At 38.7% G+C, this 17,313-nt stretch overlaps 1 protein-coding gene across 1 annotated transcript in view; it reads left to right on the plus strand.

Moving 5' to 3' along the window:
* The first annotated feature begins 3,339 nt into the window (after nt 1-3,339).
* LOC107563708 (nuclear factor of activated T-cells, cytoplasmic 1-like) overlaps nt 3,340-17,313 on the plus strand; it is a 32,843-nt gene continuing 18,869 nt past the window's right edge. Inside the window, exons 1-6 of the mRNA XM_016248655.1 lie at nt 3,340-3,593; nt 6,093-7,125; nt 7,255-7,414; nt 11,411-11,613; nt 13,081-13,253; nt 14,407-14,547. Coding sequence (XP_016104141.1) covers nt 3,575-3,593; nt 6,093-7,125; nt 7,255-7,414; nt 11,411-11,613; nt 13,081-13,253; nt 14,407-14,547 — 1,729 coding nt within the window. The 5' untranslated portion in view covers nt 3,340-3,574. The remainder of the gene's footprint in view (nt 3,594-6,092; nt 7,126-7,254; nt 7,415-11,410; nt 11,614-13,080; nt 13,254-14,406; nt 14,548-17,313) is intronic.

The raw sequence follows: 17,313 nt of genomic DNA on the forward strand, positions 1-17,313 counted from the left end.
GTGAAAGTTGTTTTAAAGTAAATCCCACACCGTTTTTCGAGTGTAACATTTTAAATTAATTTAACATTTTAAATCATTATTACGTGTCTATGTTTTTTGGTCCGTAACTATGTAATAAGAGGAATTATGTACAGCCATCGCTGGTGTCAGTTTAGAGCTAAATCTAGTAATATAGACAACAAAAGGTCTTTGTAGGGACTACGAAATACACCAGCTTTTTGGCATATACTGTGCTATAAAGCTGAGACGAACAAAAGATCCGGAACTGTCCGGCTGGTGCTTAAAAACCCCTGCCCTCAACAACGGGCAGACAGAGTGGAAAAACTACAGGCCAATTGACGTAGAACTAGGCGCACGTCAATCAGCACAGTTAGCGCTATTTATTACCTTCAGCCTGGAAGCTGTGTTTACTGCGGCACGCAGCTCGCTTTCACATAGCTTGGGAGGACAGGGAGGCCCTGCCCACATCCCCTCAAGCCCACTTAGGGCCCCTAACCAGTGGGTGAGAGCTTTCCATGAGGTCAAACAAACACATTTGACCCACAGAACAGCAGGAGAGAGAGGTCTGTAAGAGAGGGTAATGGTACAATTACCATGTTCCCATGATGAAAGAAACAGCTAGTGTTTCATAAATGCACTAATTCCTGATGCAATTATATATCATCCTGTGCGTGTGGGGTGAAGGCTATTTGGCTCTCTTTTGTTACTCGACCTGGATGAATTCTTAGTGGGGGCAAACACTGCACAGCTACTTCAAAACATCCCCATGTCAGAGAGCTTGCAAAAGGCTCAGCCACATCAAAAAATCCATTCATTTTCCTAATAAGAGGGAAACCGTATGCAATGTGTAAACCTTTGTGCACTGAGAAACCATGATACTGTATGTGCAGATGTAATTCTTTGTGCAGAGATTGAGTTCTTGCATGGCCAGCATACTCACCGGATATGTCACCCATTGAGCATGTTTGGGATGCTCTGGATCGGCGTATACGACAGCGTGTTCGAGTTCCTGCCAATATCCAGCAACTTCGCACAGCCATTGAAGAGGAGTGGACCAACATTCCACAGGCCACAATCAACAACCTGATCAACTCTATGTGAAGGAGATGTGTTGCACTGCGTGAGGCAAATGGTGGTCACACCAGATACTGACTGGTTTTCGGACCCCCCAATACAGTAAAACTGCACATTTTAGAGTGGCCTTTTATTGTGGCCAGCCTAAGGCACACCTGTGCAATAATCATGCTGTCTAATCAGCATCTTGATATGCCACACCTGTGAGGTGGATGGATTATCTCGGCAAAGGAGAAGTGCTCACTAACACAGATTTAGACAGATTTGTGAACAATATTTGAGAGAAATAGGCCTTTTGTGTACATAGAAAAAGTCTTAGATCTTTGAGTTCAGCTCATGAAAAATGGGGCAAAAACAAAAGTGTTGCATTTATAATTTTGTTCAGTGTACTTATCTATCGTTCTATCTATAGTTCTATCGTTCTATATTTTGGGTCTTATTTGGGACTTATTTTTTGGGTCTGACAAACGAACTTGCATTAAGATTATGCAAAGTTTAGGGTTAGTGACATGGGAAGGGTGAATTGCATGTGAATATTTTGAAACCTTTCACACAGTAATACTAAAAAATGCAAATATGCATTATTATTATGACAGTACATGTCACTATTTACAATGAGGTGCTAATTAAGATCCATGTTTTCAATAGCAAGTACAAATAATGTTGTGTATTGCAGTATGAGAATTCTGCACTAAATGCTAACATTTGCCAACATTTCTTGGCTTCAAGAAAGTCCTAGATGATTCCTAATGACGCAGCGAATCGCACCCCACTGGAAAGTTGTCAAAACCAAAATCATAGTTGCCCGGGCTGCCAACAGCATCTTGTGATTTTCAGATCCCATTTCCCTGCATTGTGATGTCCTAAAAAAAACGACAGGCGCTGTTCAATTGCTATAAACGCACTACTACGTGAAGAGTCTCACAGAGATGGTAGGCTATTTGTGTCTATTAATGGGACAATAGAAATTATTAACATGATAATGGCTTCTTAAACTGCCTTTGTTTTTCAAAACAGCCACATTTGATTTTTTTATCTGTTTCCAGTAGCTGCTGGACATGTTGGCTCTTTCGACTTTTTATTTTTTTCTTTTTTCTTCAGCGTTTAATTGCCTATTCGTAAGTGAATCTTTATTTTTAATCGGCTCTTCTACCAGTTAAACCTAACCGCTCCGAAAGGTTTGATCAAAATTGGACTGAATAAATGATTAAATATCAGACTGAATCGGTAAGAGTATAGCTCTAAAGCAGGGGTGTCAAGCTCAATTCCTGCCGAGTTTAGATTCAACCCTAATTAAACACACCTGATCCAACTAATCAAGTCCTTCAGGCTTATTTGAAAACTACATGGTATGTGTGTTGGAGCAGGGTTGGAACAAAACTCTGCAGGGCTCCGGCCCTCCAGGAATTGAGTTTGACACCCCTGCTCTAAAGTTGACCGAATCGGTCGAAATTAAGGAAGCTTACATGTCTGACTCGCAGTGATTCGGGTTAGTATTCGGTTAGTACTCACTCCTTCAACTGAGAGCCGTCTCTTTCGATGCTTGACATGTAAAGAGAACCAATGAAAAACTGATTAGGTGAAAAGTACGTTTAATAACAGAAATGTTTACATAACTTAAATGTATGACAACTTTATAATAAAACACAATGGGATTTTAATGAGTGTTTAATTAGCCTAAAACTTGCAAAACCCTCTTCAGCTAAAATATTTTAGTGTTATTGTTAATGCTAAATAATGTTTTATTCTAAATTTGTTCTATGAGCCGAATCGTGGCTGCAACTAGGACATATGAACTTAAGAAAAACACCTTCCTATAATCTAATAGACAGAAATATTATAAACAACGATATTTGCCTACATGGCTCTATTGGCCTATTCTATGCCGGGATGTCAGGGTAGTCAACCGCTGAATCATTACTTGAACCGGTTCTTTAAAACGAACTGTTCGAAAGAACCGATTCGCAGAAATGAGTTGGACTTCCCTTCTCTAGCAGATGAGCATGCGCACACGCCTGGGTTTCAACGGCTCCACATCTGGAAATGTTGAGAGGAGAGAATCCCTCTCTTCGTCTGCCGTCGAGCTTGAGACGTGGTGCCTGCGTCACTCCATAGAGAGGCGGGGCTACACGGAGGTGTTTCCCGGCTTTATATAGATACAGAGACCTTTCCATCGCAAAGCAGTGCGTCACCAGAACCCCTGGAAACGAACATGCAAGTCCAGAACAGAAAATATAACGAGTTAGACAAACTGTATTAAAAGAATATTCATACAGTTGTGCGTTGTTATTGCATGCGCTTTTAAGTGTTTCGAAAGTGAGCTTTCAAATCAATTATACAGTTTTCTCGTGGCTGGAATACACCTTTATTGCGGTAGAAGTAAACATTTTTTATCACAGATATCTGGACTCGTTATATTGGGAAATAAAAGCCTCATCGGACACTGCCGTGCGTATTGGGAAAGTGCGTTGAACTTGGTGTGAGTTTACACTTCGCAAGCATGAAATCCGCAGAGGAAGGTAAGATTAAATGCATCCACTCATACCAAGTCATATTTCACCCTAATGTGTTTCTGTATTATTATTTTAATATTAGTATCACTGAACCTATTAATACGGATTCACGCATGCTTGCTTATGAATTTACCTTTCGTGATAATAAAATAAATCCAAATCTGCTATCGTGCACGCACTATTTGTTACTAGGGGAGACCTGGGAGTGTTGTAACACATTTGTTTTCAACTTCTCTAACTCCATGTGTATCGTGTGTCTCAAACTTTGACATAACGTTCCCATATTTGTCTGCTATAAATTAAAGTAATTAAAAAAAATCTGCGGCATGTTCCTAAACTGTGTAAATAAATGTCAGGTACAAAGACTGCTTTTGTAATTCATCCGACTAACGAGTGAGTTGTGACAGTAGGAGGGGTGGTTAACACTTTATAGAAAACATGGGCATTTTAATTTCTCATTTATTTCTTTTTAATAACTCACTGCCCCAATGCAATAATACATTGTATTTGCTAAATAAAGCTAAATAATATATAGCTATATAAATTATAGCTAATTAAATTAATCAATTAAAATACACACACACACACACACACACACACACACTCTAAAAAATGCTGGGTTGTTTCAACCCAACTTTAGGTCAAATATGGACTAACCCAACCCTTGGGTTAAATTTTTACATTAGATTTTTAACCCAAAAGTTGGGTTAGTCCATATTTGACCCAAAGTTGGGTTGAAACAACCCAGCATTTTTTAGAGTGCACACACACACACACACACACACACACACACACACACACACATATATATATATAGGAAAAGTTATGTTACAACCCTCCCCATGTTTGTTAATGATTCCACCCCAGAAGCTAATTTCTGATTAGTTATTGGTGGTGTTATAGCTTGCCCTGCTACTGCTCTGTTGTGGTTGTTGCTTTTTTTCTTTTTTTTTTTTGGTTTAGTGGAAATAAAGTTATTTCTTATTTAATCAATGGGCTGAATGAGTTTTTCTCCGTTTAACAGACTGCAGAAGGGAGTGGTGGGCGTGATGAAGATGAATAAGCAGGGACGTTATTTAGATTGTGGGTTTTTGCATCCCTCTCTTTGCAGCAACTGTGCATTTCACAAGATAACTTAGATTATAATTCATAATGGCGGCTGCACTAAAACAAATCAAGTTCTCATATTTTCTGCTGAGAAAAGTAACTTAAACCAGCCTTAAGGTGGTTTCCTGGTCTTTGCTGGTTTAAGATAGACTTCCAGTCCATCATTTAGCTGGTCTACAAGCTGGTCTCCTAACTTGACCTGCTGAAATGTGCCCAAAACTCTTTTAAATCCAACCAGCAGACAGCATAATTATGCTGAGATGCCAGCAAACCTGCTCAGGCTGATTTAAGGTGTTTTATTTCAGTGGGGTTGCTAATATACTTTTAGTAATCAGTAATTTAGTACTTTTATTTTTTATTTTTTTAAAGCTATCAGAATCACATAGTGTATACTTATGGCTTGCTTACAAAAATCTAATATGTAGTTGTTAACTTGATTCAAAACGATACATACATTAGGGATACATTAGCATGCTATCAGTATCCAGGGTGCTTTGTTGCGCTGTGGTCACATTTTCAAGTATCCGTGTTTTTAATCGTCCTCTAAAGTAGCGAGAAATCGTTGCAAATTTTATTCCAAGCAGAGCCAGTAGTGACTGTGCGCCAGTTTGGGCTAACTTACATTACATATATTTCCTCCAGGTTGGACTGACTGACTACAGTGACTCACTCAACTAAACTGTGTTCCCCCCCCCCCCCCTTTTTGCAGTGATTACTCATTAAAATAATACATTTCTATGTCTTAATGAGATAGTAGCTGTTTAGACAAAAACTTTGATAGGCCAGATGATGTATTAATGTTTTTTTTGTTGTTGTTGTTGTTGTAATTTTCTAAATTTTTTTGGATAAGCTACAAGAACTCTAAAATGCTAAAGTGGTCAATGATTCATCTCCAGGAACCATTATCTTTTGTATATATTTTTACATTTTCTGCACAAGACATTTTGCGTTGTACCTGCTGTATGTACATTGCATAGAAGCAAATGTTTGCCCCTGTTTTTCGACAGAGATTGCTTATGAGTATTGGTTTTCCATCTGGTTTTGTCCTCGGGATGTTATTTTTAACGCTTTGTTATTTTTGGTCTGCTATTTGTGTATCACTCACCTTGCTTCCTCTGCAGAGGTTGTGGCTTTTAACCACAATGTCAACGTTTCTGACTGACAGTTATTACTTATAAATAGTGTGTCATTTTTAACACCCTTTTTTATACCAAATGGCAGTTCTTTAAAAAAAAAGTTTATTATGTGGATAATTGTAAAAACATCAGTCTTCTTACAATACTCTGTGTGCAGCTACATGCACACTCTTCAAGAAATATCTTTTGCACCTATGCTCTTTTATCTCAATAACTTATTTTTAGTTGCAATATCTCATGAAAATGTGATTGCACCTTACAGATGCATATGGTTACAGCCAAAACAACAGCATCTCACTAGCTCTGAGCAACCCCTGCCCAACCTCCCAGTACCACAATCTCCAGACCAGCCCTTCCATGTCGATATCCATCAGTCAGCCATCCTCATTCTCCCCTCAAGATGACATGAGATCAGTGGGTTATTTCCAAACATCCGGCACCAGGTCCAATGGAGCTCCCACATTGGAAAGTCCACGCATTGAGATAACAGCTTACGGGCAGTTCCCCGAGGACGAAGTGGAGGAGAACAGCGTTCCCGTGACCAAGCGAGTCAATTCCATAGTGACATTAACTTTGCCAAGCATTGACGGTTATCGTGACCCCACTTGCCTCAGCCCGGCGAGCAGCATGTCTTCCCGTAGCTGCCATTCAGATGCATCTTCGTACGAATCAGGCTTCTCGTACAACTACGACAACTCGCCGCAGAACTCGCCCTGGCAGTCTCCCTGTGTCTCCCCGAAAGGTTCCTCATCTCTGCAGTCTTGCACACTTGGTGCTTCTCCACGTCATTCTCCCTCCGGTTCTCCCCGTACCAGTATAACCGACGACAGCTGGATGGGCACCCGAGGCTCACGACCGAATTCTCCTTGTGGTGGTAAACGGAAGTACAGCTTCAACGGTGGCCCATCGCACAAGTACCATCCGCACTCGCCAAATCAATCCCCGGGGCTGTCGCCACACACTTCGCCCCGTCTCAGCGTGACGGAGGACAACTGGCTGCCCAACACCAATCAGTACACCAACTCTGCCATTGTTGCCGCCATTAATGCCCTCACCACAGATGGAATAGCAGATCTTGGGGAGGGGATCCCTTTGAAGTCCCGCAAGACCAGTCTGGAGCACAGCGCCTCGATGAACCTGAAAGTAGAACCAGGTGGAGAGGAGACAGGATCCCTGGAGCTTTGCCAGGAGGACTTCTCCTCAGCACGCCTGCCCTTCAAAAAAGAGACCTACTGCAGCGGCTTCTTGGATGTGCCCCAACACCCATATTGGTCCAAGCCCAAGCCTTACATCAGGTTGGTAGCACATAATATATATATATATATATTTTTTTTTTTATTCCAAATATTTCAGCCACTTATCTGTGCTAACCAAAGTTCTTTCTTTCTCTTTGCCTCATTACTCTCTCACTCTTATTTTCGAAGTCCATCGTTGCCTGCTCTTGATTGGCAGTTGCCTTCCAGTTCAGGGCCGTACAGCCTGCAGATTGAGGTCCAACCCAAGTCCCATCACCGTGCTCACTACGAGACTGAAGGCAGCAGAGGGGCCGTAAAAGCACTAGCGGGAGGGCATCCAGTGGTCCAGGTATACGTTCAGAGTCTCTCAGAGGCAGTGGGGGTTCTCAAAGAAATAGTTCACCCAAAAATGAAGTCTGTCATCATTTATTAATCGTTATGAAGTTCCAAACCTTTACAACTTTCTTTCTTCTGAGGAATAATGTTTCAACTGCTTTTTTCCATAATATGAAAAGAAGTGGGGTCCAAAACAGCATTGGACTGCAATGAATTTCATTGTATGGACAAATAAATATTGAGACATTTTTCAAAATATCTGCTTTTGAGTTCCACAGAAGAAAGTTATATCGGTTTTGAATGACATGAGGGCAAGTAAATGATCACAGAATCTCCTTAAGCCTAAAAGGGGTAATTTACCACTGGTAATGTGGGCTTTTAATAATGGTGTTTTTAATAATGACATTTTGTCAAAAAGTCCTGCAGACTTTAAAAAGGGATATTTGGGTGCGGGTACATATTATTCATTTATATGTATTATGACATTATAACAATACAAAGCTGGTTGAAAATCAGTGTAAACAAGAATATCAAATGCAGGAAATTATTAGTTAGATTGCAGTATAAGTCTTCTAGTAATATACATTATAGCACAAACGTTTGGGGTCATTACATTTTTTTTCTTTGAAAGTAGTCTCTTATGCTTAACAAGGCTGTGTTTATTTGATCAAAAACACAGTATATTTTGAAATATTCTTACAATTTAAAATAACTGTTTTCTATTTTAATATATTTTAAAATGTAATTTATTCCTGCAATGACAAAGCTGAATTTTCAGCATCATTACTCCAGTCTTCAGTGTCACATAATCCTTCAGAAATCATTATAATATGCTGATTTGGTGCTCAAGAAACATTTCTCATTGTCAGTGCTGAAAAAGTTGTGCTGCTTAATATTTGTATATTTTTTTCAGGATTTCTATGATGAATACAAGTTCAAAAGAACAGCATTTAATTTGAAATAGAAGAAAATCTTACTGACCCTAAAATGTTTAACAGTAATGTATATATACACTTTAATACAATAGCTACCATTCATTTGGGAGATTTTCACAGAATGTCTTATTTTTAACCATTTTTAGTCAACATCCTGCAACATCCTCTCTATGATGTGCCATGGTGGTACATATTCACTCTCTCATTGTTTTTGTTTTTGTTTTTGTTGATGTAAGAAAACTTCCTTGTATTTAAATCACAGTGTAGACACACTGTGATTTAAACCCTTATATAATATACTGCTCGTTATACTGCCATGTCAAAGTTCAGGAAGCGTGTCTGAAGTACTTCTGATATTTCACAAGACCACAGTGTCATGGTGTCCATCCATTCTGCTTAACAGACACAGGTGAGTCGCGAACCTCATTTGCTTTCGTAGCTGAATCATGGGTATTGAGCGCACGAGTTGGTTGCAGATGCTCACTAATGGATAACAGAATTCCTAAAGACAGGAGTCGTGGTTTTATCTGAAAAAAAAAAAATCAGTGTGGTTGGACGTGACTCTTGAGGTTGGCGAACCACAGTCTCCACGACCGGTTTATTTACTAAAATCGCTGTTAAAGGTGAACTCAACATTTCGGTGTACATCTGTGGCTGCTGGGTACTTGAATTCAAAATAATGAGGTGCTAATGATTGTGAATACGTGGCTCAGTGCGACTCCCGTCTGAAAAAACAAGGTCCTCTCACCCTCGTGTTTTATTTTTTTTTTTATTCATTGCTGTTTCCGGCCTAGTGCACAGGCTGCCTTTTGTTTAGCTGAAGGTCCTTGTACTGCACTGACATCATGTGCAACAGCATCGTGTGGAGGCGTCCAGTCTCCGCTGTACACAGTTCTGGCAGGCTAGTAAAAGGGGAGTGTTTCGGAAGAGCCCCAAACAAGCTTGTCCCATTCTGTAAACCATCAGATTAGAAAGCGCTGGTTCTTCTTTTAGCGGACGGCACCTCCCTTCATGCTCTGTCACCACTGATGTCCTCCGCAGAGGATCTCAGTCAATGTGCAAGTTATTTTATGACCTTCAGCAGAGTTGTTGAAAGTACTTTGACAGTAATTTTTGGGTTGTATCAAAGTATTTCAAATAAAGTTCTACTTTTTCACAAACCAAATAGACCATTATAATTTGCACCCTGATCTTAATGAATCAGCTGTATTTTCAGTATTTTAAGCACCTACTTCATGTATTCCCATAACTATGTGAGTCACTATAGCCTCAGAGTTAGTCTTAGAGCCACCATCCCCCAACCCCCCACCACCACCCACCACCCCTTTCTGTCTCTCCACTTGGGGTTTAGTGGTCAGGATTTTTGTACCCATGCTGCTAGAGCCCCGTCTCTCTTTTTCTCTCTCCCCCTGCTCGGGTTCCTGGTGGTTTCTGTCAGATTTTTTGTATCCTGGATGCAGTTTGACCACATGCGCCATCGAATTGACGGTAGACGTGAGTGTGTAGCCTCTGAAGTAAGTCTGCCGCACCACAGCTATGTGCTTCCACGTCTGCGCTTAAGTCTCAAACTTCTCAAAGAACAGCTCTGTCAACAAAAATCACTGCCGTAACTGGAAAAAGTGATGAAATCCCTAAATATAGGTTTGGTATGTACAAGCAGTGCTTCCACATTTATTATATTCAGACTGGTTTTATCTCATAGGCCTACTGTGACTGGGATGATCTTTATTACTTTTTTTTTGGTAAATACTGCTAGTAGAGTTTTTATTTGGTTGAGTCTATTTAGGACTTATTTTATCATTGTAATGGGTCTCATTTGCTAACAATTGCATACTCAAGTGTTCTTAATTGTGCAAAAAGGCTCAGAAATGCGTTATAATATTTTATAATAATAAATTTTTGTGATGGTTAATGTAGTTAAATTAACAACTCATTTACAAATATGTAAAAAATAATAAAATAAAATAATTTTTCAAGTATTGCACTAAGAATTTAGTTGGTTCTAAATTTGAACTTCATTTCAGAAAAAAACAAATTTGTGAACTTATATTTATGAATCATGATTTTATTGTTTTAATACATGCATAAGCACTATTAGTGAATGAGCCCAAGGAGAAGAACAGTTGGTCTTGCTCAATATCACTTGAGATGTAACCTCTTCCAGTAAGAATTTTTTCACTGATTCTGTCCAGTAACTCTTCAAAGAAGCCCGTGTTGCAGATCTTCTTTTTTTCCTCAAGCTGTTTCCCTCATATGCCACAGATGTGCCACGGAGGTTGAGAGCTTGAGTGGGTGAGAACTGACCCACAGCACTTGGAGGTGTGGACATACTGCTCTGAACTCCGTGCAATGAGCGGAAAGAGTCTTGGCATTCCTCTAGTGGGTGATAATGTACTGAAGTGAGGGGAGGGTTCTGAGAGTGCGAACTCTCGGGCCTCTGTCTTTCTGGCCTGTGCACTCCCTATTGCCTGAATAAACACAAATGCCAGGCTTAAACATATCTGCTTAGATAAATATACAGACTGGTTCAGGACTTTCACCACAGATTCTGACCACCCTCCTTGAGGATCTCCATACATCAGCTGTGTATCATGGAGATTTGACCAAATTTGCTTGAGTTTTGAAAATACATTTTCCCATACAAATTCTTACTTCATATTTACATCAATAATTTATGATTTACAATAACTTTGGTCTTTTTTATGGTTTTCCATTTGTCATTTGTTCTAATTTGTTTGACCCAAAATATTTGAATAGTAGTGTATGTGTATGAGAAACAGGTTTTTGGTCCAGTAAAATTTCAGTGTGGGCGGGACTTCTTTCGACATGCTGAAGAAATAAAAACCAAGCAACTGACAAAATGTAGCTTCATTTTGTAGCTGTTTTGTTAAGCAACAGGACATTTTGTTGATTGTTTGGTTTCTATTTATGCAGCGCCCACTTTGAAAGTCCAAAAATCCCATTTTACATTAAACAACATCTGAATGGCTGTGATTGTCACTTTCTTGTTCACTGTGGATAGACAAGCCGCTCGAAACAGGTTATGCCAATAAATTCATATCTGTACCTTTCAGCTTCATGGCTACATGGAGAGTGAGCCTCTGACCCTACAGCTGTTTATTGGGACAGCAGACGACCGTCTTCTCCGGCCCCACGCCTTCTACCAGGTCCACCGTATAACCGGGAAGACCGTGTCCACACCAAGCCACGAGGTCATACAGTCCAACGCCAAAGTTCTTGAGATTCCTCTATTGCCTGAGAGCAACATGAGGGCCATGTGAGTATGCGTGTACACTCCAAAAAGACACTAAGAAACAGGAAAAACACAGAGAAACTTACAAGCCCGGTGGGGGGAAATGGTTGTACCTCATAATTATGTATATATACATGCATCCTGTGCATATTTCCTTCAATAAACAACATAAACAAACACCGCCGATCCTCCTGTTGTGAAGGCAGTTGCTAAGCAGAAGTGTGTTTTTGTGTGTGCGAGGAGTCCCAGCGCCATGGGTTTCCCTTGTATGAGCTCCAGGGCTTGTGTTTCAAGAGGCTTCTGGTCGCATGGAGCCTGTAATGGTGCGATGGGGTCTGTTCTGCAAGCCAGGCGGTAGCGGTCTTACCAACTCAGCATTTTCTTCCCACTCTATAATGGATGTAACACTTAACTTACACACAAAAAAAAAACCACCCCTCTGGATCCTGTTTCAGAGATTTCTGGGGAGCATTCCCGCTTTGTCACGTTTCTGTAGTAAAGCCAACAAGTGGGTATGTCCCTGTGTCAGTGCAGTTTAGCCTTCTTTTTTTTTTTTAACTCTTTAGCGTTTCATTTCACGTTTTCTTTTGATTGGAGAGAAAATGCTTTTTTTTTTACTTTCTATATAGAGTTCGGTTTGGACACATAGTGTTGAAATTGGGAGGCTGGAAGCTCAACAGGGGCAGTTGTTCTGGAAAAGGAATGATGAATATAACCTCGCTCTATTATAGTAGCTGTATAATTAATAATTTGGTAGCCTTATATAATTCAGCTTATGATTCCAGATTTATTTATTATATAACTAATTAGATTATATTTTTATATTTTTTGTCTTTTATATTATATATTTGCATATTTTATTTTATATGAGATCTTTTAAATAATTGTCATTTTCATCTAAAATCTGGATGACACCTAGAGCACATTGTGCTCATCCTCACCACATACACATGGAAACATTAATATCTGACTTTCCAGTCTCTGTACTGCATCAACATATCAATCATATTCAGTGCTTTCAGAGTTCCTGTTTTTTCGTAAAAGTAAGCTTTAAGAATAATTTTACTCATGTGCATCTTAAATAAAGGGCCCTAAATGTTTCTTCAATGAGATGCAGAACTTTGACAGGCTTTACAAATATTTCTTTGCTTTAGACAGGTATTTACTCACATTGACTTGGAGGATTTGAACATTTAATGGAGAAAGTAAACTTTTCATGGATTTTTTTGACAATCTCTGCCATGTCAGAAGCAGAAATTGGAAGAGACGAGAGAGAAAGGGAATTTATTTATGCAGCGCAGAACAAGGGCCAGGCGTAATTTTGGCTGAAATGGTACAAAACAATTCAGGCAATAAATTAAACGTTTACACTGTTCCGAGAAAATGTTTATTAAACAACTGTCTAATGATATTTACCGCACATTTTTGTACTTCTGAAAGGATTTGTTGAGTCTATACCTCAAACACGTAACGGTTTTTTCTGTGCCACAGAATCGACTGCGCTGGAATTCTCAAGCTGCGTAACTCAGACATCGAGCTCCGGAAGGGCGAGACAGACATCGGACGGAAGAACACGCGTGTGAAGATGGTGTTCCGTGCCCACATCAACCAACCTAATGGCAGGATGGTGTCCTTACAGGTGGCATCTAACCCCATTGAGTGCTGTGAGTCATGCCACTAAATCTCACTAAATCCTTTTTTTGTTTTTGGCTGTTTTTATTCAATATGACTAACATGGCATTCAGATACTTTTTATCAGTTAATTCATTCCCTGGCAATCAAACACATGACCTTGCTAGCACTGTGCTCTACTTACAGGAATGCTGTATTTAGATGGGTTGAATCAATAAATCAAAGACAGATTTTTTGCTCTAATAATTGCCAGGCCTGATCAATTGCTATGAGTTAAATGAGAAACATCACTAGAAAATGAGCACAGCTCATAAAATGTGAGTGATTTCTGGATTAGAGCCAGTTAAAGGCTGAACATGTATGAAAGACATATAAAGCCTATATCAACAGCATATATCAAGTAAAATTTTCAAAATTGCAGACTGAACTACTTCATATGTATATATATATATATAGTCAAAAGTTCAAATGGTTGGGTCAGTAAGATTTTTCGTTTTAAGAAATTAATAAACCATAAATTGATCAAAAGTGACAGTAAAGACAATTACATTGTTAAAAAAATTGCTATTTTTTAGCATTTATATTTATCAGAGAATCCTGAAAAAAAAGTATCATAGTTTTCACAAAGATATTAAGCAACTGTGATAATAATAAGAAATGTTTCCTGAGCACCAAATCAGCATATTATAATGATTTATGAAGGATCATATGACTCTGAAGATGGAGTATTGGCTGCTGAAAATATGTACAGTAAATTAACATACTTTCCAGAAGGCCAACAATTCACAAAAAAAAAAAAAATGTATTGGTCTTATGAAGTATTCTAATTTGTTGAGATAGTGAATTGGTGGGTTTTGTTAAATGTGAGCCAAAATCACCACAATTAAAAGAACCAAAGACTTAAACTAATTCCGTCTGTGTGCATTGAATTTATTTAATACACAAGTTTCACAATTTGAGTTGAATTACTGAAATGAACTTTTCCACGACATTCTAATTTATTGAGATGCACCTGTACATTTACACATTTTATTTTCTCAAAATTTCCAGTTCCATTTAACTCCATGAGATTGAACTCCTTACCCTCCAGTTGTACAGTAGAAAGTACAGATGGGAATGTATACAGATTTGGCACATTTACATCTCTTTCCTCGCTTTCTTTCTGTCTCTTTATCCTCCTTGCAGCCCAGCGCTCAGCACAGGAGCTGCCCCTCGTGGATAAACAGAGCATGGAAAGCTGTGCCGCCTCAGGGGGGGAACAGATGTTTCTCAGTGGGCACAACTTCCAGCCCGACTCCAAGGTGGTGTTTGTGGAGCGAGCACAAGGTAGTGAACACGGAGCTGTGATTGTGTGTGTGTGTGTGAGCAATAGGAATTGTTTTGAAATTGCCTCTCTTTTGGGAGGTTTCTGAAGATAAAGCTTTAGGGACAAAGGCTGAATCCCAATTCGCATACTTCCCCAAAGTACAAGGATATACGCAATGCTGACGATGGTTAATAACATAGTTTTAAGTGTGATGTAAACCCGTACATGAGTATTGGGTTATAATTAGGCCCACAAGGAATCTCTGCATCATTCGCAAAGTACATCTCCCACCCCTTGCATGTTAATTAAATATTTTGGCTTATTGATTATGCTTTTAGTTGCCAAAATGTGTCTAGTACTCTTAGCTCCATTTTACACATCACTTTTGACCAAAACCCATTTCACAGATTGTCGCCCTAAAAACAAAAACTGATTCTGTCTTGGCCTGGTCATAATATTACGTTTCAATAGCGCATCATAGAACAATCGCAAACCAATCCTCTTGCGTAGTTCTAGAGGATCTGGACAATATTAGGCCAAAAAGCATGTGTGGATGCCATCTGGACATATTTGGCTTGCTGTTTTCAATGCACAATGATTTGGGATGGATTCTAACCTTGCATACTGTATACGACGGATAGCAAGGAAACTGGGATCGAGGCAAACACTGCTTAACTTTTACGTTTTAACTAAATCATTTTAACTTTTAACATTTCAGTATGTTATTTCTGGGACACATGTAGCATAAAACTGAACTGCAAAAACTTCCCAATTTCTCAAATACTCTCCTGTCTTCCATTTTTTGGATGAACACTTAATAACTGACAACATGTAACAGGGTAGTAACTGATTACATGTTATCTGGGTTATGTAATCAGATTCCAAAAATGTTGTAATTGGATTATAAAATGCTCATTATCAGATTACAGTTACTTACAAGTCCCCCTGAGATTTAAAGTTAAAATTTAAATAATTTAACAACACATTTGCATGTTCTCTAATGTCAATTAATGGTCATATTGACATGCAAGTAAACAAATAAAATATTTCAAATTTGGACGTTAAAGTGTTTTATTTTGTTTTTATTTTAAAATGATTTATTCATTTTAATTTAAAATTTTTATGATTTAATTCATTATTAGCCCCCCCCTCAAAAAAAGTCAAGTAATGCTTAATGCATTTGATGATGATGACAACAAAGAACTGAATTTATTTAATTTCTTTTATTTTTTTAATAACAATAATCACATTTAAAGTTAGTTTAAAAGTAATCTAAAAGTGGCCCAAAAGTAGTCAGAATACATTAACTGAAATGAGTTTCTAAGTTTATTACTGACTATGATTTTCATGTAATTTGTAATCACTAACAGACTACAGTTTGTAAGTAATCTACCCAGTACTGATCCATCCCTAAATTATCCCATTGGTTGAGCCAATATTGTGTTGTGTTGCTTGTGTTTAGCTTGTGTGCAAAGTCATTGCACTTGTGTAATGTGTCATTTCATTTTAAACTGGTGTGAAGTTGGCCTACAAGTGGTTCCACAAAAATATTAAGCAGTGCAACTGTTTTTAACGTTGATAATAATATGAAATGTTTCTTGAGCACCAATCAGCATATTAGAAGGATTTCTGAAGGATCATGTGATGCTGAAGATGAAGTAATGACTGCTGAAAATTCAGCTTTGCCATCAAAGGAATAAATTGCAGTTTAAAATATATTAAAATAGAAAATTAAATAACAAAACTTCCCAAACACTCTCTCATCATCCATTGTTTGGATGAACACTTAATTCCATCCCAAAACGATCCCATTAGTTGAGCCAATATTGTGTTGCGCTGCTCAAACAAACACAATGGAATTATTTTTAATGCCACTAGTGGTGCAGAAATCACACACTGCAACTTCCTGCCCATAGTGCAATGGAAGTAAAGGGATCCGATATGAATATCTTCCTCCCTTGGCTTGATACAGTGGCTTTATCTCTCTGTTATTGTCATGAGCGTCAATGTTTACTCAGAGCATTTATACTGTGACAGTCCTCTAGAAACTGCACAGTATGTGTGGAAAAGTCCTGCTTTGTTCTTAAAATCCGCTCTTCAGTAGTGTGAATGTGTGTGTATGCTTTCCTCCAGAAAAACCCTCCTACCACTCCCTCCATCCCTACTTCTTCCCCTCTCTGCCGTCAAAATATCCCTCCCTATGCCAGAGTGCCACATGTGGAGCACATTAATGCGCTGTATTTTTAACCCAACAGATTTACATTTCCAGAACTTTCCATTGCCTGAGCTGCCCAGGAATGGAGCCCAAATAGAGAGAGAGTGCAGTCTGGGCTGTCCCTTGTGTATGGGCGTTTGTTTTGATTTTTTTGTCTGTCTTTATTCAGGTCTCTCTCTCTTTTTCCATATGGAAAATAGAAGCAGTAGCCCTTGACTGTTGATACCTGAGATTTACAAACACAAATTTCCTTGATGAGTTTTTTAAGAAAAAAAAAGAAAAAAAGACAGGAGGTGCAGACAAGGCCAAGGCAGAGTAAAGTAAACACGCTGGATATTTGGCGATCCGTAACACAAAGCTGAAGGAAATGGCCTCATTGTTTTACCTGTGAAGAAGGGAAACGAAGCTTCTGAAATGCATTCAAGTTGTAGAAGGATATCGAACCCTCTCTCTAATATAGTAGGCAATTCTCTCTCTCTCTATCTATCTAGATGATGACATTTAAATTTGTATTTTATTTTTGTCTTTTATATTCAATTTTGTCTTTTTAAATTTGATATCTTATTTACAT

The sequence above is a fragment of the Sinocyclocheilus grahami genome, unplaced genomic scaffold (genome assembly GCF_001515645.1).
Source record: "Sinocyclocheilus grahami isolate Dianchi unplaced genomic scaffold, SAMN03320097.WGS_v1.1 scaffold887.1, whole genome shotgun sequence".
NCBI lineage: Eukaryota > Metazoa > Chordata > Actinopteri > Cypriniformes > Cyprinidae > Sinocyclocheilus > Sinocyclocheilus grahami.